Here is a 20139-nt window from a genome sequence, read left to right as displayed (position 1 = left end):
ACCTGGGTGGAATTAGGTTCTGCTCAAATGGGTTTGGGATTTGTCAACCCCAAATCCAAAGAGCAGAGGATTTGGGGTTCATCCACGGTCCTGGTTTTGAACCCCAGCTTCGGTGCTACAGCCTTGGACATTAATCTCCCTGTACCTTTGTTTGTGTACAAAATGAGGGCGGAACACTGGTCATGTTGCAATGCAGGGGCTGGGACAGCACATGGAACAGCCTAGGTGCTCAAGGAGTTACTTCCTGAGCCTCAGTTTTCCCACTCTTTAAATGGGGCTAGGAACACCTCTCTCTGGGCTATTGTGAGGATCAGTGTTTATGAATGAGTGTTTAGATGTTAGGATGCAGGAACAGCTGCCTTCCAGCCACGTTCCCAAAAATACAGAAGCTGAACTCAGTGGTTTTCAAGATGGATTCCCCAAGGCACCCCAGGGGCCACCAAAGCATCGAAAGACAAGCTGGGCCCCAAGCCAGCTCCACCCCAGACAACCCTGCTTGTACCTGTCTTACACTTGGGGTTCTGCATGGGATTTTGTTTCAAATAAAGAGTTCTATTTTTTTAACGTTTCATTTGGAAATAATTTCAAACTTCAAAAACTTTAAGAATAGAAACAGTACATAGAAACAGGAACACCTGAAGACCCTTTGTGAATTGTTAACATCCGACCCCCTCCGCTTCATCATTTTCTTTTCTTTCTTTGTTTTTTTTTTTTTTTTTTTTTTGAGATGGAGTCTCGCTCTGTCGCCCAGGCTGGAGTGCAGTGGAGCAATCTCGGCTCACTGCAAGCTCCGCCTCCTGGGGGTCACACCATTCTCTTGCCTCAGCCTCCCGAGTAGCTGGGACTACAGGTGCCCACCACCACACCCGGCTAATTTTTTTTCGTTTTTTTAGTAGAGACGGGGTTTCACCGTGTTAGCCAGGATGGTCTTGATCTCTTGACCTCATGATCCACCCGCCTCAGCCTCCCAAAGTGCTGGGATTACAAGCCTGAGCCACTGCGCCCGGACTCTTTGTCTTTAATGATGTTGATGTTTTTGAGGGATACTGGTTTTTTTCCCCCACCCCCAGCTTTTCTTAATGAAAGTTCCTCATTTTGTGTTTGTCAGATGTTTCCTGATGATTAGATTGAGGTTATGCAGTCTTAGCCAGATCCCAACTGACTTCAATTCTGACTTTGATGTTCAGCAATTTTAGAACGAGGTCCCAGGCATTCAATCACACCTCCCCCTGGCAGGTGATCCAGGCAGCTGTGTAGTTTATGGCCTTGCTACCTGAGGTGCGGTCTGCAGCCCAGCAGCTCTTCGTTGAACCCTGGGAGCTGTGAGTGACCCCACAGGGAGGCAGACTCCAGCCCGAGCCCCGCCTACCTCCACCACTGACCTACTTCCTCCACCACTGACTGCTTTAAACAGAAAACAGCCCTCCCTGTCCACCACTCCTGACTTCCACCCTGCCTAGCCCTGCCTCTAGTCTTCCCAGCCCCCTCACCTCCAGGGAAGATGCCTCACCCACCTGCCTCATTGCTATGATGCAGGCAACAGTAGCTTGATGTGGTACCTTCATGGCCCGCTTGAAAAGGGAATAAAATAGGGGGGGCTGCTAGCAAGACCTGTTGGAACAGTGAGGAAAGGGGTAAACATGGAGACACAAGATCTAGGTTAACTGGCCATGCTATCTTCTCCAGAAAGATAGGGCCAGGATTAAAGCTAGTATCAGTGCACTCTAAAGCCTGTGCTTCTATCACCTTCCCAGTGGCCGGCCTGGGAATGGACCCCAAGTTTCAGAATCCTGGTCAAGTGCGTTTTCTCCTATCACAAGTTTAGGGTCCTGGGTTAGGCAAATTGGGGAGTTCACTTAAGCAAATGGCTTTGGATAAACTGGCCCTCCATCCTGGAATCAGGAGCTGAGTGGATTCTTCATGGACTTCATGAGGCTTGGTGAGAGCAGCCAGAACTTCTAGATTCATCTCTTCTATCACTTTGACAAAGAAGTCATTCCCACCTTTTTGATGTCTAAGACTAGTCATTCAGAGCCGGTCCTGCTGCTGGTGAGAAACAGATTCAAGCCCAAGAAACCCTCCTCAAGATGGGAGGGGGAGAAAGAGGGTAGGGGTGCAGTTCGGGAACCTTCTAATGTGAATGCCGAGCAGGAGGCATCCCAGAGGGTACTGACGGCCAGAGGCTGCCTTTTCAGCTCCTTGAGTAGTCTATGTAAACACCCTGATACCACCCACGTGAGCTTCTGGAAACAGGGCCTGGCTCCTAACCCCAGGGGGATGGAGCACACTAATGACCAGGTGGTGGGATGTGGGGGCCAACCGGGTGGTGATAGAGTCCCAGGTCCCTTGCCATCCACTTCCCTGGCAGAGACCACAAAGTCAAGAGTCCACAGCTGGTTCAGGCAGGGGCAGCCACAGAGGAATTGGATGGGAGGAGGGCTCTTGATGGGGACCCCAGGGGTATGGAATAATGGGCCTTGTGACATTGACTGGGGGTAGAGAGGACAGGGAGGGAGGTCAGGCTGTTGATATTTTTTAATCTGTGTTTAAAAAAATTAAACTGGGCTAGGCGCAGTGGCTCACACCTGTAATCCCAGCATTTTGGGAGGCGGGTGGATCATGAGGTCAGGAGTTCAAGACCAGCCTGACCAACATGGTGAAACCCCGTCTCTACTAAAAATACAAAAATTATCCGGGCATGGTGGTGAGCACCTGTAATCCCAGCTACTCAGGAGGCTGAGGCAGGAGAATCGCTTGAACCCAGGAGGCGGAGGTTGCAGTGAGCCGAGATCGCACCATTGCACTCCAGCCTGGGTGACAGAGCAAGACTCCATCTCAAAAAAAAAAAAAAAAATTAAACTGATTTTTGATGATCAAAGTCACTTATGTTTATAGTTGCAAATGGATCAATAGTATGTTGGTGAATTTCTTTCTAGTCTTTTTGAAATAACTACAGATAGGTAGATAGATAATTGGTTAAGGAAACATTTGCTGCTATAAACATTTGCTGCTATTTGATGCTGGATAAGCCTTCTCATCTCTAACTCAATAGAAGTGTATTTCTCACTCATATAAGTCCAATTGCATGGAGGAGGGTTGGAGGTGGAGGGCCATGCTGCATGTGGTCATTCAGGGATCCATGCATAAGAAGACTTCCTGGGTCTCCCTAGGGATTGACATCCAGGTGACAGAAGCGGGGGGGGTGGCATCTGAAAGAGAGCTTTCCTTCTCCAAAAGGTTGTGACTCACAACCTTGCTTTTTTACCCCACAACACAGATGGAGTGCAGGCCCCTGAAGATGTCATGTTCTGAGGCTTATAGGAAAAACTCCCCTCCTGTCTTTCATAATAATTGTGTCTAGCATTTACTAGTCCTTGCCAATCACCTTCCATCTGTCTTGTCATGTCATCCTCACAACCACTCCAGGGGATGTGGACACTGTGATTATCCCCATTTTACAGCTGAGGAAACTAAGGCTCAGTGAAGTAGCATGCTTAGGGTCACACCTGATGAGCAGGTGAGTGGTTGACCTGAGACTTGAACCCGGGTCCTTTGCTGAAACCCAGGACCCTCCAGCCTCTCCAGCCTGCCTCCCCAGGGCATCCTGAGGTCAGAGATGACCTCAGAAAAGACAGACACAATGGTCATGGCTGAGTTTTGCATGCCTCCAACCTCATGCCTTTTCAAGCCAGAGTAGGACTTCGTGGCTTCAGACCTCAGAGCCCACAGCCTGCGTAGCTGACTGGCTTGTGGGCTGAGCTCTCTGAAGAGGAACCCAGGGAGCTGGAGTGTTTTCCTCAGGGACACAGTGTAGCTCAGAGCAGAACTGAGACTTAACCAGCATCTGTGCAAAGTGCAAGCAACCAAACAGGATAGCTTCAAGGAGCTCAGTGGGTGAGAGGGGCTGGGTTCTAATCTCATGACAGCCACAGACTTTACAAGTGACCGCCAGCCAACCGTTTCTCTGCCGAGGCTTCAGTTCTTTCATCTGTGCAGCTGAAAGTTCAGACTAGATCAGTAGTTTTCAAACTATTTCCAGGAAACTCTCTAGGGGCCACAGACATAGCTGGGGGCCACCGTGGGAACAGTGGAGGGGCATAGTTGAAAGGAGATGAGCAGGCCAGCTCTGCTGCCCCACCCTGAGAAGCTGAACTGTGCATAAGGTACCCATTACCAAAGGCTTCCACTGCAAACACAGATTTGAAGTCTACTGTTCTAAATGGCCTCTACTTCCTGCTGTCATATGTTTTTATCAAATAAATTCATTCATTCAACAGTTCAACAATTTTTTTTTTTTTTTTTTTTGAGACGGAGTCTCGCTGTCACCCAGGCTGGAGAGTGCAGTGGTGCGATCTCGGCTCACTGCAGGCTCCGCCCCCTAGGGGTTCACGCCATTCTCCTGCCTCAGCCTCCTGAGTAGCTGGGACTACAGGCGCCCGCCACCTTGCCCGGCTAATTTTTTGTATTTTTAGTAGAGACGGGGTTTCACCGTGTTAGCCAGGATGGTCTTGATCTCCTGACCTCATGATCCGCCCGCCTCGGCCTCCCAAAGTGCTGGGATTACAGGCGTGAGCCACCGCGCCTGGCCTTTCCACAAATTTTTTTGACAATGCAGATGTTAAGAGCAAAACCCAGAAGACCCAGCCCATGTTTTTAGGATGTTCACAATTCAAGCTAAAAACAAGCATTAAATAAGCAAGCATCTGCAGTGTGATAACTGATATTCATTCATGCTTTTAGCAAATACTTTTATTAAACACCTTCTATAGACCAGGTACCGTTGAGGTGTCAGATATAAACACTGAACAAGGTAAGGTACCTGCCCGAGTAAAACTTTCATTCGAGGAGGGAAGACAGACAATAACAAGTAAACAGAAATGCAAAATATATCCTCCAAGGTGAAACATGCAACTGGGGTGGATAAAGCAGGGTAGGGGGTCTGAGGAGTGTTGGAGGAGTTTGCTGTCCTGGGACTGGGTGGTCAAGGAAGGCCTCTCTGAGTTAACGTGTGATATTGACTTTCCCATTCTGCAATGCCAGGACTGGGGAGAGCCATTACAAGGGTATCGGCCCTAGCTAAGGAGGTCTTCAAGGAAGACTTCTGGGAGGAAAAAAGTGGCTTTAAATGGGAATCGTGGTGGAAAGCGAGGGCCAGGGCAGGGCACAGTCATGAGCCTCCTGCTGCCCCAGGGTTGTAGCATCAGCCACTGGCTTTCAGTAAGAGCCCAGTCAATAAATGGGGGCCCTGGGTGGGGGTGAGGTGGGGAGTAGTTTTGATAAGATGCTCAATCCTTTCCTCTCCAACAAAGTCTGCAAACTGTGGCCCTCCCAGCCAACTCTGGCCTACCACCTGATTTTGCAAATAGTTTTATGGAACACAACCCGTATCCATACTCGGCATCTAGGGCTGCTTATGTTCTAAGGGCTGAGTTGAATAGTTAGGACAGAGACCGTGTGGCCCATGAAACTAAAAATATTTACTTTCTGGCCTTTTACAGAAAAAAACTTGCTAGCCCCTCTTTTGGACAATGCTTCCTCACCCTGTCACCCAGGCTGGAGTGCAGTGGCACAATCATAGCTCACTGCAGCCTCAACCTCCCGAGCTCAAGCAGTCCTCCTACCTCAGCCTCCAGAGTAGCAGGGACTACAGATGCATGCCACCAGACCCAGCTGATTTTTTTTTTTTTTTTACGTAGAGACAAAGTCTCACTATGTTGCCCGGGCTAGAATTAGGGCCTTTCTAATCTTCACTGTCTGTGTGACCCAGCTGAGCACCCCTTCAGCTCATTTTGATCTTAAAGAGAGCTTTCCTTCTCCAAAATCTTCCAGCGGATGAAATATGCATAAAACCCCAGCCAGCTTTTTGAAATGTGATCAGCTACCTACAGATGGCAAACAGATGTGACTTGGCAAAAAAGAAAGCAGAAATCACCAGGAAGTGGGGGCTGCAGCCAGCAGGGCATTTGGATGCACAGCCAAATGGACATGATCTCTGGTCCACCCAGGACAGATGTTCAGCTCACAGGAGAAGTATTTTGCAGCTAACATCCCAGTGGCACTTTCTGAGGCCCTGAAGTGCTCAGGGCTTAGCCCTGAGCCTGGGGTTCCAGGCTGCTCAGGAAGGAGAGGGCAGCCCTGCCAAAAGGTTGGGCTGGGACCCAGTGCGTTTAAACAATGCTTGAAGCTTGTGTTGGTCCATGAGGAGTTATCATGCCTGTATGGATACTTTCTCACCAACGTCAACAGCCAGAGACCCAGATTCTAGTCCCAGCTCTGCTACTGACCAGCTGTAGGGCTTTGAGCAAATTTCTCCCATCTCTGAGCCTCAATTTCCTCACAGTGTGGTTGGAGGTGATAAACTAAAGCCGATGATGGTGTGCTGGAGTCAGCTCGCACCAGCTCATGGGAGCTGATCGTGTGCATCTATCTCTTCCCAGCTCTGTGTTCTTGTTGGTAGCTTGAAGTTGGAAATGGTGGAAATATTTAGATCATGGAAATTGGCAAATGCTACAAATCAAGGTTGATTTTTTTCCTTCAGAGAGCCAGTTGTTAAGCATTTCCTAGCACATCACTGTCTAAGGCCCACAGGACATCCCAGTGTCTATGACCATGACCCTACCCCTGGCAGGACAGAGTGGCACCCAGTAAGAACACACATGGGACACAGTTCATTTCATTGTCAGCAGCCTATGTCCCAAGCCTATGCTGGGGGCTGGAAAGGCAGTGATGCGAGAGAGGCTCAGAGAGGGTGAGTGACTCACTCTGGCTCACACAGCCTCCATCCCTGCCCTCAGCATACTCACAATGTGAAGAAGAGGGCAGGCTCTGAATCAGTCAAGGCATATGGGAGCCGGAGCAGGAACTGTCCAGCTGTGCTGGAGGATGTGGGAGAGCACAAGGAGAAGTTGATAACGGGAAGGTAGGGAGGGGGTCCCAGGCGGGGGGGAACTGTGTGTGCAAAGGCCTGGAGAGGGGAGAGTGCACTCAGAGTTCGGGGAATGGGCCGTGGTGCAGCCCAGTGGGATGTTATGTGGGAGGGTGATGGAGGCAGAATGTCATCTCCAGTTGGAAGATGGAAAGTAGAGTAAGCACCAGTAACCCTGGGGCAGCCCAGGAGGGCTTCTTGGAGTTGGAGGAGGCAGGTCTTGAAGGACAAGTCAAATTAGTAGGAATGTGGAATTGTCGGTCAAGATTCCTCAAGGAAAACATGGGGAGAAGAGCAGGTGAAGGACCTTCCATAGCCAGGGGATACAAAGCCGCAGTCCTGGGCCCCCTCCCTTCCTGCCCCCCTCATACCCACATGGCCGGCCCTGAAGTCCTCAGACCTAGGGCCCCAGCTGGGCCATCCTTTGGCTGAAAGTCATTACTCCCTCAAGCAGGGTTTCTCACCCGTGGCCCTGTGGACATTTGGGGTGTCCTCTGCATCCCAGGATGTCATCAGCGTCAGTGTTGCTGGCCCATTTTGCAGATGTAGAAACTGAGTGTGGCCAGAAAGGCAGGTCACAAGGGACCGCATTGTCTAAAAAATTAAACAAGGACGGGCCATGAGCAGAATCCACATTCACTGGACAAAAATGACTGGAGGCCTCCATGGTGCCAGTGTTACACTGCAGGAGCCAGGACTTAGAGACAAGGCCGCCCAGGCTATGAGGGAAGATGGGAAATGGAGTCTTCATTTGGGGTGGCCCTATCGTGGCTAAAAGTCAGGAGTTCTGTTACTTTGAAAATAGAGACGGGGGCTGGGCGTGCGGTGGCTTATGCCTGTAAACCCAGCACTTTGGGAGGCTGAGGCGAGCAGATCACTTGAGGTCAGGAGTTCAAGACCAGGCTGTCCGACATGGCAAAATCCCATCTCTACTAAAAAAAAAAAAAAAATACAAAAATTAGCCAGGCGTGGTGGCAAGCACCTATAATCCCAGCTACTCAGGAGGCTGAGACAGGAGAATCGCCTGAACCTGGGAGGCAAAGGTTGCAGTGAGCCGAGATCGCGCCACTGCACTCCAGCCTGGGCGACAAGAGTGAGACTCCGTCTACAAAAAAGAAAAAGAAAAAGAAAATAGAGACTGGACAATGCAGGAGGAAGGAAAGCAATCACTAGTCTCTGTTACTCACACCAGGCTAGAACAGACTGCGCAGGCCAGGAACATAAGAGCCCTTGGTCGGCTGAATGTGATCCTGAAATCACAACCCCTGGCAGGGAGGCAAGACACTCACCTTAAGGGCAAAATGCAGGGGGATGCCCAAGAAAACACAACCACAAAGATAAATTATATGTGTGTGTGTGTGTGTGTGTGTGTGTGTATACAGATAATTTTTAAAACAATTCAGTGGTTTTCAGTATATTTGCAAGGTCATACAGCTAAAACTACTCCAATTCCAAATCATTATCACCCCAAAAAGAAACTCTGTACCCATTAGCAATCACTCCCCATTCTCTTTTCTACCTAGCTCCAGGCAACCACTCATCTTCTTTCTGTCTCTGTGGGTTTGCTTATTCTGGACGTTGCATAGAGATGGAATCCTATCATACATACAATATGTGGTCTTCCATGGCTGGCTTCTTTCACTTAGCATAATATCATCATGGTCTATCAATATCACAGCGGCCAGGCGTGGTGGCTCACATCTTTAATCTGGCGCTTTGGGAGGCTGAGGCGAGTGGATCATTGAGCCTAGCACTTCGAGACCAGCCTGGGCAACATGGCAAAACCCTGTCTCTACTAAAAATACAAAAAGAAAAAAAAAAATAGCCAGTCTCATAACCTGGTCTCAAAAAAATGAACAAATATCAATATCACACCATGTATGAGTAGCTTGTTCCTTTTTATTCCCAAACACTTTTCCGTGGTGTGCATGCACCACATTTTGCCTGTGTATCCACAAGTGACGGACAAGTGGAGCCATCTCCACTTCTTGGCTATTATGACCAATACTGCCATGAACATTTGTGTGCAGGGCTCTGTGTGGAAATGTTTTTGTTTCTCTCAGGTGTATCTATAACTAAGAGTGGAACTTTGGGCTCATGTGACAAGATAAGTACTATTTTAATGCAGTATTTTTTTTAAAAAATTAATGCAAAGAAAAGCTATGGTGAACAAAATATCCACTTTTTTTTGAGACAGAGTTTTACCTTATCGCCCAGGCTGGAGTGCAGTGGCACAATCTTGGCTCACTGCAACCTCCGCCTCCCAGGTTCAAGTGATTCTCGTGCCTCAGCCTCCCGAGTAGCTGGGATTACAGGCTTACGCCACCACGCCTGGCTAATTCTTGTATTTTTAGTAGAGATGGGGTAGAGATGGGGTTTCCCCACATTGGCCAGGTTGATCTGGAACTCCTGACCTCAGGTAATCCGCCTGCCTCGGCCTCCCAGAGCGCTGGGATTACAGACATGAGCTACCCCACCTGGCCGCCACATCTTCAATGAAGTCAGGCTGTTGTCTGTTTTATGATCCTGCGTTACTGTGCAACGGCAACAGTCATTTCCAATCAGCCTGCAGTTTCCAGGCCCACATACTTTTGTGACGGCTGACAGTAGAAAGCGAACAGATTGGCAACCAGATTTTAGATACAGTCGTTGTTTCTTGAGTGTAGCGCGTTTATTAACTTTTTCCACGTGGTTCAAAATATGAGCGGCTGTTTTGATAAACACATATGGGGCACACAGTTTTCCTTTTGCCTCAGGCTTTGCTATGGCTCTGACCACCTGCGCCATTTCAATTAATCCTCAAACATCCTCGGGCGCCTTGTTCTCCAACCTCCCTGCCGAGGTGAGAGGAGGGAAGGAGCTTGCTACAGTCCACAGCTGGTGAGTAGTAGAGCTGGGATTTGAACCCAGGTCTGGGGTTGGAGACTCGGCCTTCACACCGTGCCTCTCAGCAGTGTAGCGTGCAGTTGCCCAGGAGGGTCACTTTAGTGCTCTGAAGTCTTTTATTCAGGGAGGAGGCAGCCTCATTGTTAGGAGGACAGATGTGAATGTGCAGAGTTCACTATGAAATCTGACAACCTGGGCAACATGGTGAAACCCCATCTCTACCAAATAATATATACATACAAAAATTAGCTGAGCGTGGTCGTCTGTGCCTGTAATCCCAGCTACTCAGGAGGCTGAGATGGAAAGATTGCTTGAGCCCAGGAAGTCGAGGTTGCAAGTGAGCTGAGATTGAGCCACCATACTCCAGCCTGGGCGACAGAGTGAAACCCTGTCTCAAAGGCCGGGCGCCATGGCTCGCTCCTGTAATCCCAGCACTTTAGGAGGCTGAGACGGGCGGATCACTTGAGGTCAAGAGTTCAAGACCAGCCTGGCCGACACAGTTGAAACCCCATCTCTACTAAAAATACAAAAACTAGCTGGGTATGGCAGTGCAAGCCTGTAATCCCAGCTACTCAGGAGGCTGAGGCAGGAGAATCGCTTGAACCCGGGAGGCGGAGGTTGCAGTGAGCTGAGATGGCACCACTGCACTCCAGCCTTGGCAACAAGAGCAAAACTCTGTCTTAAAAAAAAAAAAAAAAAAAAAGGCAGAAAGAAAGTTGCCTCCTCCCTCCCCTGGAAGTGCTTTCCATGAGCTGCACCTGACACAATGGTAGGACCATCACGAGTCAAACATCCGTGTGTGTGATAGCAACTTGCCAGGCGTGTCTCTCTATGTTCCCAAATGAAGCCACATGTGAAAAGTTTCTTTTAGAGCTAAGAGTTAGAAAAATAATTTGATTCCCCCAAGAAATAGGTATATTTTTTCTTCATGGACAGTGAGAATATAACTGATTGTGTTTTCCTCTTTGCTTTGGCCAGCAGGAAACTCAAAGCCAAATTTGCTGCTGTGAAAGAGTAGTTGTGTAGGTTCTTGCTTATTTGCATTTTTATGTTTCCTATAGTATCATCCCTCTAGTAATTTATATTTGTACTGATGGTTTTCAAATTTTTATTTAGATGTTACTGTTTTATCAGGTGTATTTCCTGATGGTCCCCTAAATCCTTTGTAAACAAGTCAAGTAGAAATACACTTTTTGCAAGAGCTATACATTGCTTGGCATGTGCTTGGATGGATTATTAATCTCACCCAAAACACAAAGGTAGCAGCACTGGCGTGGGTTATTCTGGGGTCCACATCTAGACCTGGTAACCCCCAGCTGAGTCTGGAGACCTTTGCCTGAGCCTTGGACTCCCTTTGGTTAGAGGAAGTGAGAAGGTGGGCTGGGGACCAGGGGTGGCTATTCCCACCATGCAGAACTGCTCACCGAAGCTTCATTTCTCCAGTGCACTTGCAGAGTCTGGCTAGAAGACCAGCCAAGGGCCTGCAGGAAGATTCTATTCTGGTCAGAATTCTCCACCCACAGTTCCAGCCTTGGGCTTTGCATTGCCAAATGGGCAATCTTCAGAGCCAGCCAAGAGCCACACTGGGGAGGCATCTTTCCGACCCACCTTCCACCCTCCTTTCTGCCACTGTTCCTTTATAGAGTGCCCTCCATCTGCCACGCAAAGTGTCTGTTGCTGTCAGGATGCTCTGAGCCCTGTGAACATCTCCCTCAAAGGCAGTAGTGATGAGATGATACTTCAAGGGGTCTTTACGTTTCAAAAGAAGGCCTTAGGAAAGGGCACTGTTTAACCCAAAAAAAGGAAGAAAGCTGAATGGTGACATTTCAGGTCTCGTAGTGTCTGGGTGAGGAAGAGGTTTCTGTTTCACAGGTGGGAGGGAGATGTATGATTAGTGGGGATAGGGAACCTTGCCAGGAGCCATGAATGCTTCTAGGTGGGTCCGCGAATAAATGCGATGTGAATTTGACTGTCAATCAAGCAGCAGGGGGCGGTCATGGAGAGGGAGGACTAGGAAAGGGGAAGGGGTCAGGGTCTTGCTCCACCCAGCCGAGAGCACTTTCTCAGTTCCTTCTTCCTAAACCCGGACTGTTTCTCAGGCCTCCCGAGGATACTGCTCCCTGGGACCTCTCTGTCCTGAGAATCAGGAGAGAGCCGGAGCATTCCTCTTCCAGGGATCGCCATCCACACTCAGCAAACCCTGTCCCCTACCCTGGGCAGACAGCATCTCACAAGGAGAGCCTGGAACTCATCTCCCTCTGCCTCCTTCTTCTTCCCAGGGAAGCCCTATGGGGCGGATGACTTCCTGCCTGTGCTCATGTATGTGCTGGCCCGCAGCAACCTCACGGACATGCTTCTCAATGTGGAGTACATGATGGAGCTCATGGACCCCGCCCTGCAGCTGGGAGAGGGTGAGTCACCACCCCCCACCCATCAGGTGTATTGCACACCCACAACTCAGCCATGCCACGGGCACTCTAGGTGGCCCAACAAGCACCTCCTGGATACCAGACTCTGGCTGAGCTCTGGACCCACGGATGCAAATATGAATCCTACACAGGTCCTGTCCTGCAGGAGCTCACAGACTAGGGGGAGAGATGAGCCAGTCAAGAGACTGTGCCACCTCCATGTAACAAGTGCTGGAATAGTTGGAATCCCAGAAGGCATAGGAGCATGTTACCCAGACTGTGCAGTCAGGGAAGGCTTCCTGGAGGAGGTGACATCTGAGCTGAGCAATGAAGGATAAATAGGAGCCAGCTGATTGAAAAAAAGGGAAAAGGCAATCTTTGCAGCGGGAACAGCAGGAGGTAGTAGTGGTATTCATCCACCCATCCACATATCCATCTACCTATCCACCCATCTATCCATCCACCCACCAATCCATCATCCATCCATCCATTAACCCATCCACCCATCCATCCATCCAGCTCTGACAGAGAGTGACAATCAGTTCTTAGACAGGGGTGACCCCCAGGGACTTTTGGCCCCTTGCTCATAAGCCCTGGGTCAGGACCTCCATCAGTGGGAAGTTAACGATATGAGTAAGAAGCCCTGTGCTCCCCAATAGGATGAAGGCAGAGGTGTGGTTTGGTCCACCCCACACTCAGTTTCCCTTCCCCTTTCCTCCTTCCCACCACATCCTCCCACCCACTTAGCCTCAGCCACCCATCCATCAAGAATTTCCTGAGGGGCAGCCAGTCCAGATATCAGCTCTGAGGGAGCCCTGACTTCCCCTCTGAGACATCAGCCTCAAAGGAGGGAACCATCCTCCCAGGCCCTGAGGGTTCCCCTTGGGCTTTGTGGTTCTTGAGATGAGCAGACCCTCTTTGCATCTGTTCACATTTTTTTTGCATGTTCCAGTCTCTGGGGTGATAGTTTGATGAGATAGTTCCATGAGTTGTTGACAGCTCAGGGGAGCGTGTTAAAGCCATGACGTTTGCTGTCACATATAACTTTGGCTTGTGGCACTGGGACCTCTGTATCTACCTTTTTTTTTCTCTGTAGTTAAAAATGTCCTGTAATGGGAACAAGTTGTCTTCCAAGAGGTCCAGGAATTCAAGAGAAGCCAAGGTTTCTTCAGCAATGGTTATCTGCTGCCCAGTGTAGCCATCTATCCATCCATCTATTCGTCTGTCCATCCATATAGCCATCCATCCACCCATTCACCTACTCATCCATCCATGCATCCACTCATCCACCCACCCACCCACCCATCTACCCATCCACCCACCTATCCATCTATCCATCTGTTCACCCACCCATCCATCCGTCCTCCATCCATGCATCCATCTACTCATCCAACCACCTACCCATCCACATATTCACCCACCCACCCATCCACATATTCACTCACCCATCCACATATTCACTCACCCATCCACATATTCATCCACCCATCCACATATCCATCTACCTATCCACCCATCTATCCATCCACCCACCGATCCATCATCCATCCATCCATTAACCCATCCACCCATCCATCCATCCATCCACCCATCTATGCACTCATCCACCCACCCACATATTCACCCAGCCATCCACATAACCATCTACCCATCCATCCATCTACCCACCCATTCACCCATCCATCCATCCATCCACCCACCCATTCACCCACCCATCCATCCTGCATCCACTCATCCACCTAACCACCCACCCATCCATCCATCCACTCATCTGTCCACCCACCTGCCCATCCACATATTCGCCCACCCACCCACATATTCATCCACTCATCCACATATCCATCTACCCATCCCCCTACCCATCCACTTATTCACTCACCCACCCACCCACATATTCGCCCACCCTCCACATATTCATTCACCCATCCACATATCCATCCACACACCCACCTACCCATCTACCCACCCACCCACATATTCACCCACCCACCCATCCACATATTCGCACACCCACCCACCCACATATTCACCCACCCACCCATCCACATATTCGCACACCCACCCATCCACATATTCACCCACCCTCCACATATTCATCTACCCATCCACATATCCATCTACCCATCCACCCACCTACCCAATCACACACCCATTCATCTACCATCCATCCATCCACCCATCGACTCACCCATCTACCCCTTCACTTATCCACCCACCCATTTGTGCATGCCAAACACCTGGGCTGTGGTGCAGGACAAGACAAGTAAGGCTGATAGCCTTGTGTGAATGAATGAATGCCTCATTCTGCATCCACATTTTGGGACTTCTACCTCATCAGGACTTCGTGGGCCTTCTTCCTTGGTTTCCCCAAGGAAGGGAAGCTCTCAGCATGCACACAGAACCACAGGCACAGTGGCTGAGCAGGAAAAGGGCAGGGACATCCTTGGGCCAGCAGCCCTCTCCTATGGACTTGCGTCCCCCACCCCAATCCTGCCATGGCCTCCTGGGATCCTTCTTCCTGTTCCCAGAAGCCTAGGGGATTTGGGTGAGAAAGAGAGAAGTTCTTGAGGCTGGAGAGCATGTCAACTCTGGGCTACTTCAAGTATTTGGAGGACAAGCCAAAGTACAAAAAAGTTCATAAAGGTGCTAAACAGTTCCTAGATTCTGACCAAGGCTGCCTGCATGCCCTGCATTCAGCCCTTTTGTCAGACTTGAGTAGGCAGAGCCCTCCTACCCCACCTCTGGCCCCATAGGGAGGGCAAAGGGCACACTGTCCCTTCTGGCAGCCCTGTCTGACCACGGCAGTGTCACACCTTGCCCATGGCAGCTCCAAGGGCCAGAGGACAAACCCACACCACGCTGTGCACACCAGCGGGGGGGTGGGTGGCACAGGCACATCCCTGCACCTCTCTCTGCCCTACTTCAATAGTCAGTGTGTGGGAGGTCACAGCACCTAGGCCAGCCAGCCTTGCAGGTGTTTGCCTCTGGCATCAAGATGACCTTGGGGCTCTCCAGCGAGGGCAGGGGTTTCCACCTTTCAACAGCCTGGACCCTTCATCTCAATGGATCTGGGTCCCAGGGCAGAGGGGCACGGGTGAGGCGGTGTTTCTGAGTTTCTCTGGCTTAGCCCTCCTGGCTTAGTGGGGTGGTGGTGCAGAGGTACCTGATCACCTCAACCTCTGCAGTGCAGGTGGGGAAGGAGACAGCCCTGACAGAGCTCAGAGATGCTTAGAGTGGGAGGTGGGGGTTCCCAGAATCCCCAGACTCTTGGGAACTTAAGTTGCTAGAATCTAAGAGAACTAACACAAAGTGGAGTAAAAAGAGCAGTTTGGAGGCTGGATTTGGGGCCCACTTCTGCCTCTGACTGGCTGGAAACCCTGGGCAAGTCACCTAACCTCTCTGGCTTGCAGAAGTGAAGACATCAGGCTAGATTGGCAGTTTTCAAACTGTCTGGATGCTCTCATATTCTGCAGTGGTGGCTGGGTGTCAGTTTGTTTGGGATGCTTAATAAAATACCATAAACTGGATAACTTTGGAACCATGGAAATGTGTGTCTCTCAGTTCTGGAGGCTGGGAAGTCCAAGATCAAGGCACCAGCAGACTCAGTGTCTGGTGAGAACCCCACTTTCTGGTTCATAGATGGTGGGTTCTTGTTGTATCTTCACATGGCAGAAGGGACAGGACAGCTCTCTGGCACTTTTTTTTTTTTTTTTTTTGAGACAGAGTCTCTGTCTGTCACCTGGACTGGAGTGCAGTGCTATGATCTTGGCCCACTGCAACCTCTGCCTCCCAGGTTCAAGCAATTCACCTGCCTCAGGCTCCCAAGTAGCTGGGATTACAGGCCTGTGCCACCACACCTGGCTAATTTTTGTATTTTTAGTACAGACAGGGTTTCACCATGTTGGCCATGCTGGTCTCGAACTCCTGATCTCAAGTGATCTGCCTGCCTCAGCCTCCCAAAGTGCTGGGATTACAGGTGTGAGCCACCACACCCAGCTGGCACTTCTTCTATAAGGGCACTAATCCCATTTATGAGGGCTCCACCCTCATGACCTAATGACCTCCCAAAGGCCCCACCTCCTAACACCATCACATTGGAGGTTAGGATTTCAACATAGGATTTGGGGGTAGGGGGACCCGAACATTCAGACCTTAGCACATGGGGCAGGATGAGAGATGGAGCTGGGCCCTGCCTTCCAGTGTTTCATAGTTCAGGTGAGCAAGCCATTCTGTGTTCGACAGAAAGCCTGCAAGTCAGATTCTGTGCACCTTGGGACCTTCAAATTCTCTCAGCCTGTTCCACGTGCTGCAGTTTAGCAAAAGATGAGCCATGGGGTCCCACTTTCCTTGCAGCAGGCATTTGGGGCAGGAGACATCAGGGACTTGTGCAAGGAAGGGCCTGAGTGCCAGCTTGCTGGGACCTCCGCCCCCTTTCTAGCCTCTCTCTTGTGTTCCCACTCCCCCCACCCCCTGCCCCTGCGAAGTCGTGGGGCAGACAGGTGACCCAGGCAGCTGCTGGGCACCTTGCTGGAGCCAGCCCAGAATCCTAGCCTCTGCTAAAATCCTGGCCAGGCTGGTCCCAAAAGTGCCCTCATGGACCCCTTTGCCCATGTCCCTTCCCTGGTCTGCCTGACAGCTGGCCATGCCGGGCTGGTATCTTTCCAGGGGCAGTGGGTTTTTCCAATCAACGCATTCGCCCCAGAGAGAACAGCCTGCTCCAAAACTCACGGTGGGGCCGCCTGCCACCTAGTGGTCCTGGCAGGCATTTCATGGCCCCAAGTCAAAGAGGAAGGTTGGCACAGGGAGAGGCCTCCCGAAGAAGCCGGACTCCAGCAGGCGAGAGTGCGGCAGCAGGGCGTGGCTGCTCCCCTTTCACCTGCGAGGGTGAGACGCCCCCAGAGCACCTCCTTGAGGCCTCGTAGCCACCATGCGTTATTCACACATTCCGAAGCCCTGTACTTTACACATACTCATTTCCTTTTCACAACTTTATGGCATTTGCAGATGAGGAAACCGAGGCATAGGGAGGCCATTAGCTCACCTGAATTACAGGGCTGGCTGCTACGGAGCAAAGACCCAGATCCTGTTCTCTGACTCCAAAACTGAAGGTTTACAGTCAGCACACTGCACTCACCTCTTCCATTCCCAGCCTGGAAGACATAAGCCAGACAGGAAACAGGATGACTGAGGGATGCCAGGTAGAGGATGTGGACTCGGGGCAGCAAGGGCTGGGGGCACCAGAGCCGACTTCCTGGCCTGGGGCTTTAAACCTAACTTAAAGATACATAAGTGGTTTAGTGTTTCTTCTCTTACTAGGGACACCAAGCCAACCTCCATGGTAGCTTTAATTTAGTTTTTTCAAATAATGTCTCTTATTTATTTTTATTATTTTTTTAATTTGAGATGAAGTCTCACTCTGTCACCTAGGCTGGAGTGCAGTGGCATGATCTCAGCTCACTGCAACCTCTGCCTCTCAGGTTCAAGCGATTCTCCTGTCTCAGCCTCCAGAGTAGCTGGGATTATAGGCACGTGCCACCATGCCCAGCTAATTTTTGTATTTTTGGTAGAGACAGGATTTCGTCATGTTGGCCAGGCTGGTCTCGAACTCCTGACCTCAAGTGATCTGCCTGCCTCGGCCTCCCAAAGTGCTGAGATTACAGGCGTGAGCCACCATGCCCAGCCATCTCTTTTCTATGCTGCTATGAAAGGGTGGGTAAGATCCTTTTATCTTACCCCCTGCCTCACCACCTACTGGACCAGGGTGTGAACTTGTCCCATATTGGTTGTAGAACTGGGGGAGATGTATGGGCCAGCTTCACCCAATGTAACAGCTAGGAATGCTTTGGGCTGCATGTAACTCACAAAAGTAACTAATAGTTGTTTAAGTCAGAGCAAGAAATTGGTTTGTCTCTTGCATCAAGAAGTCCAGGCGAAGCACCTAGTAAGGATGGCATTTTGCATCCAGGGAACAATGGGCCCAGCTCTTTCCATCTTTCCTTACCATGTGGGCCTTTGGCTTTGTGTCTGTCACCTGTGATCAGAAGACAGCTGCAGTGCCCCCAGTAATGCCTCTGGGTTCTAGGCAGAAGGAAGGGTGACAGGCAAAAACCCAAAGGGATACATCCACTGAGTCTGTCTCTTTCAAAGGCTTTCCTGGAAGCCCCACCCAGCCTTCTACTTATATCTAAGGGGCCACAGCAGAGTCTCCTGCCTCTACCCAAGCTGCAAGGGAGTCTGGGAAGTGAGCATTTCAGCTGATGTTACTTCCCCAAATAAAAGCACACTTCAGTTAGGTAGAAGGGGCAGATGCGATTTGAGTGGGGCACTAGCAGAATCTGCCTCATGTCAAAAATAATCATCCTGGCCAGGCATGGTGGCTCACGCCTATAATCCCAGCTGTTTGGGAGGCCAAGGCAGGTGGATCACTTGAGGTCAGGAGTTCGAGACCAGCCTGGCCAACATGGTGAAACCCCGTTTCTATTAAAAATACAAAAAGTTAGCCGGGCATGGTGGTGCGTGCCTGTAATCCCAGCTACTCAGGAGGCTGAGGCAAGAGAATTACTTGAACCTGGGAGGCAGAAGTTGCAATGTGCCAAGATCACGCAATTGCACTGCAGCCTGGGCAACAAGAGCGAAACTCTACCTAAAAAAAAAGAAAAAAGAAAAAAATCATCATCCTGGCACTGGAAGGGCTGGGCAGAAAGGCCTGTCCAGTGGTGGGAAAGCCCAAGGAAGCACCATGGAGGTGGGTGGCGCTGGAGACCCGAGAGACCAGGCTTTCCAGGGTCTCCTCGCCCTCCTCTGAGCCCTTGATCTCTCTATGACCTTGGCCAAGCCACCCTCCCTCTCTGGGACTCGGTTTCTCTCTCTAAAATGAGGGGGCTTAACAAAGTTAGTATTTCTCAAACCTTTTAACCAAAGTCCCAAACCAGCTCAGGAGAAAGAATTTGTAAGCATCGTGTAAAATATTGCCTTTTATCTTAAAAGTTCATGAAAATTTTGCAGTCTGAAGTATCTCAAAGCTTAAATTACCTTAGGAAACATTGTGTATTAAGAATATGTGTGAGGCCAAGGCAGGGGGATCACCTGAGGCCAGAAGTTCAAACCAGCATGGGCAACATAGCTAGACCCCTTCTCTATAGAAAATGTAAAAATCAGCCTACAATCGCTTGAGCCCAGGAGTTGGAGGCTCCAGTGAGCTGTGTGTGAATTAACTTAAGAAATGGATACATAAATGATTCAAATTTTATACTTATTTAAAATCTTTAAAAATTGCATGTAATAGTATAACCATAATTAAAAGTTCCTCTCTTCTTAAAAATTATTTTTAGAATAGATAATGCATTCACATGGCTCAAAATTCTAAAGCGTATCAAAGTTCCTTAATTTACAATGAGGTTGTGTCCTAATAAACCCATCATAAATTGAAAATATCTTAAGTTGAAATGCATTTAATCCACCTAACCTACTGAACATCATAGCCTAGCCTACCTTAAATGTTCTCAGAACACTTACATTAGCCTACAGTTGGGCAAAGTCATCAAAAAGCCTATTGTGTGTGTGTCAAAAATCAATCACACAGGCCAGGTGCGGTGGTTCATGTCTGTAATCCCAGCACTTTGGGAGGCTGAGGCGGGTGGATCACCTGAGGTCAGGCATTCAAGACCAGCATGGCCAACATGGCGAAACCCCATTTCTACTGAAGATACAAAAATTAGCCGGGCGTGGTGGCATGCGCCTGTAATCCCAGCTACTCAGGAGGCTGAGGTAGGAGAATCGCTTGAACGTGGGAGGTGCAGGTTGCAGTGGGCCGAGATCACGCCACTGCAGTCCAGCCTGGGCAACAGAGCAACAGAGCCAGACTTAGTCAAAAAAAAAAAAAAAAAAAAAAAAAAAAAAAAAAAAAACTCACGCGAAGCA

General features: G+C 49.8%; 1 protein-coding gene across 2 annotated transcripts in view; it reads left to right on the top strand.

Moving 5' to 3' along the window:
- Positions 1 to 20139, top strand: part of RIN3 (Ras and Rab interactor 3) — a 174148-nt gene that overhangs the window by 149438 nt on the left and 4571 nt on the right. For both annotated transcript variants that reach the window (XM_030803908.1, XM_030803909.1), the window contains exon 8: positions 12091 to 12222. In XM_030803908.1, coding sequence (XP_030659768.1) covers positions 12091 to 12222 — 132 coding nt within the window. The remainder of the gene's footprint in view (positions 1 to 12090; positions 12223 to 20139) is intronic.

Source organism: Nomascus leucogenys, chromosome 22a, assembly GCF_006542625.1.
Source record: "Nomascus leucogenys isolate Asia chromosome 22a, Asia_NLE_v1, whole genome shotgun sequence".
NCBI classification, from domain to species: Eukaryota; Metazoa; Chordata; class Mammalia; order Primates; family Hylobatidae; genus Nomascus; species Nomascus leucogenys.
The sequence above is the reverse complement of the archived record's forward strand: the minus strand, read 5'-3'. Positions and strand labels throughout refer to the sequence as shown.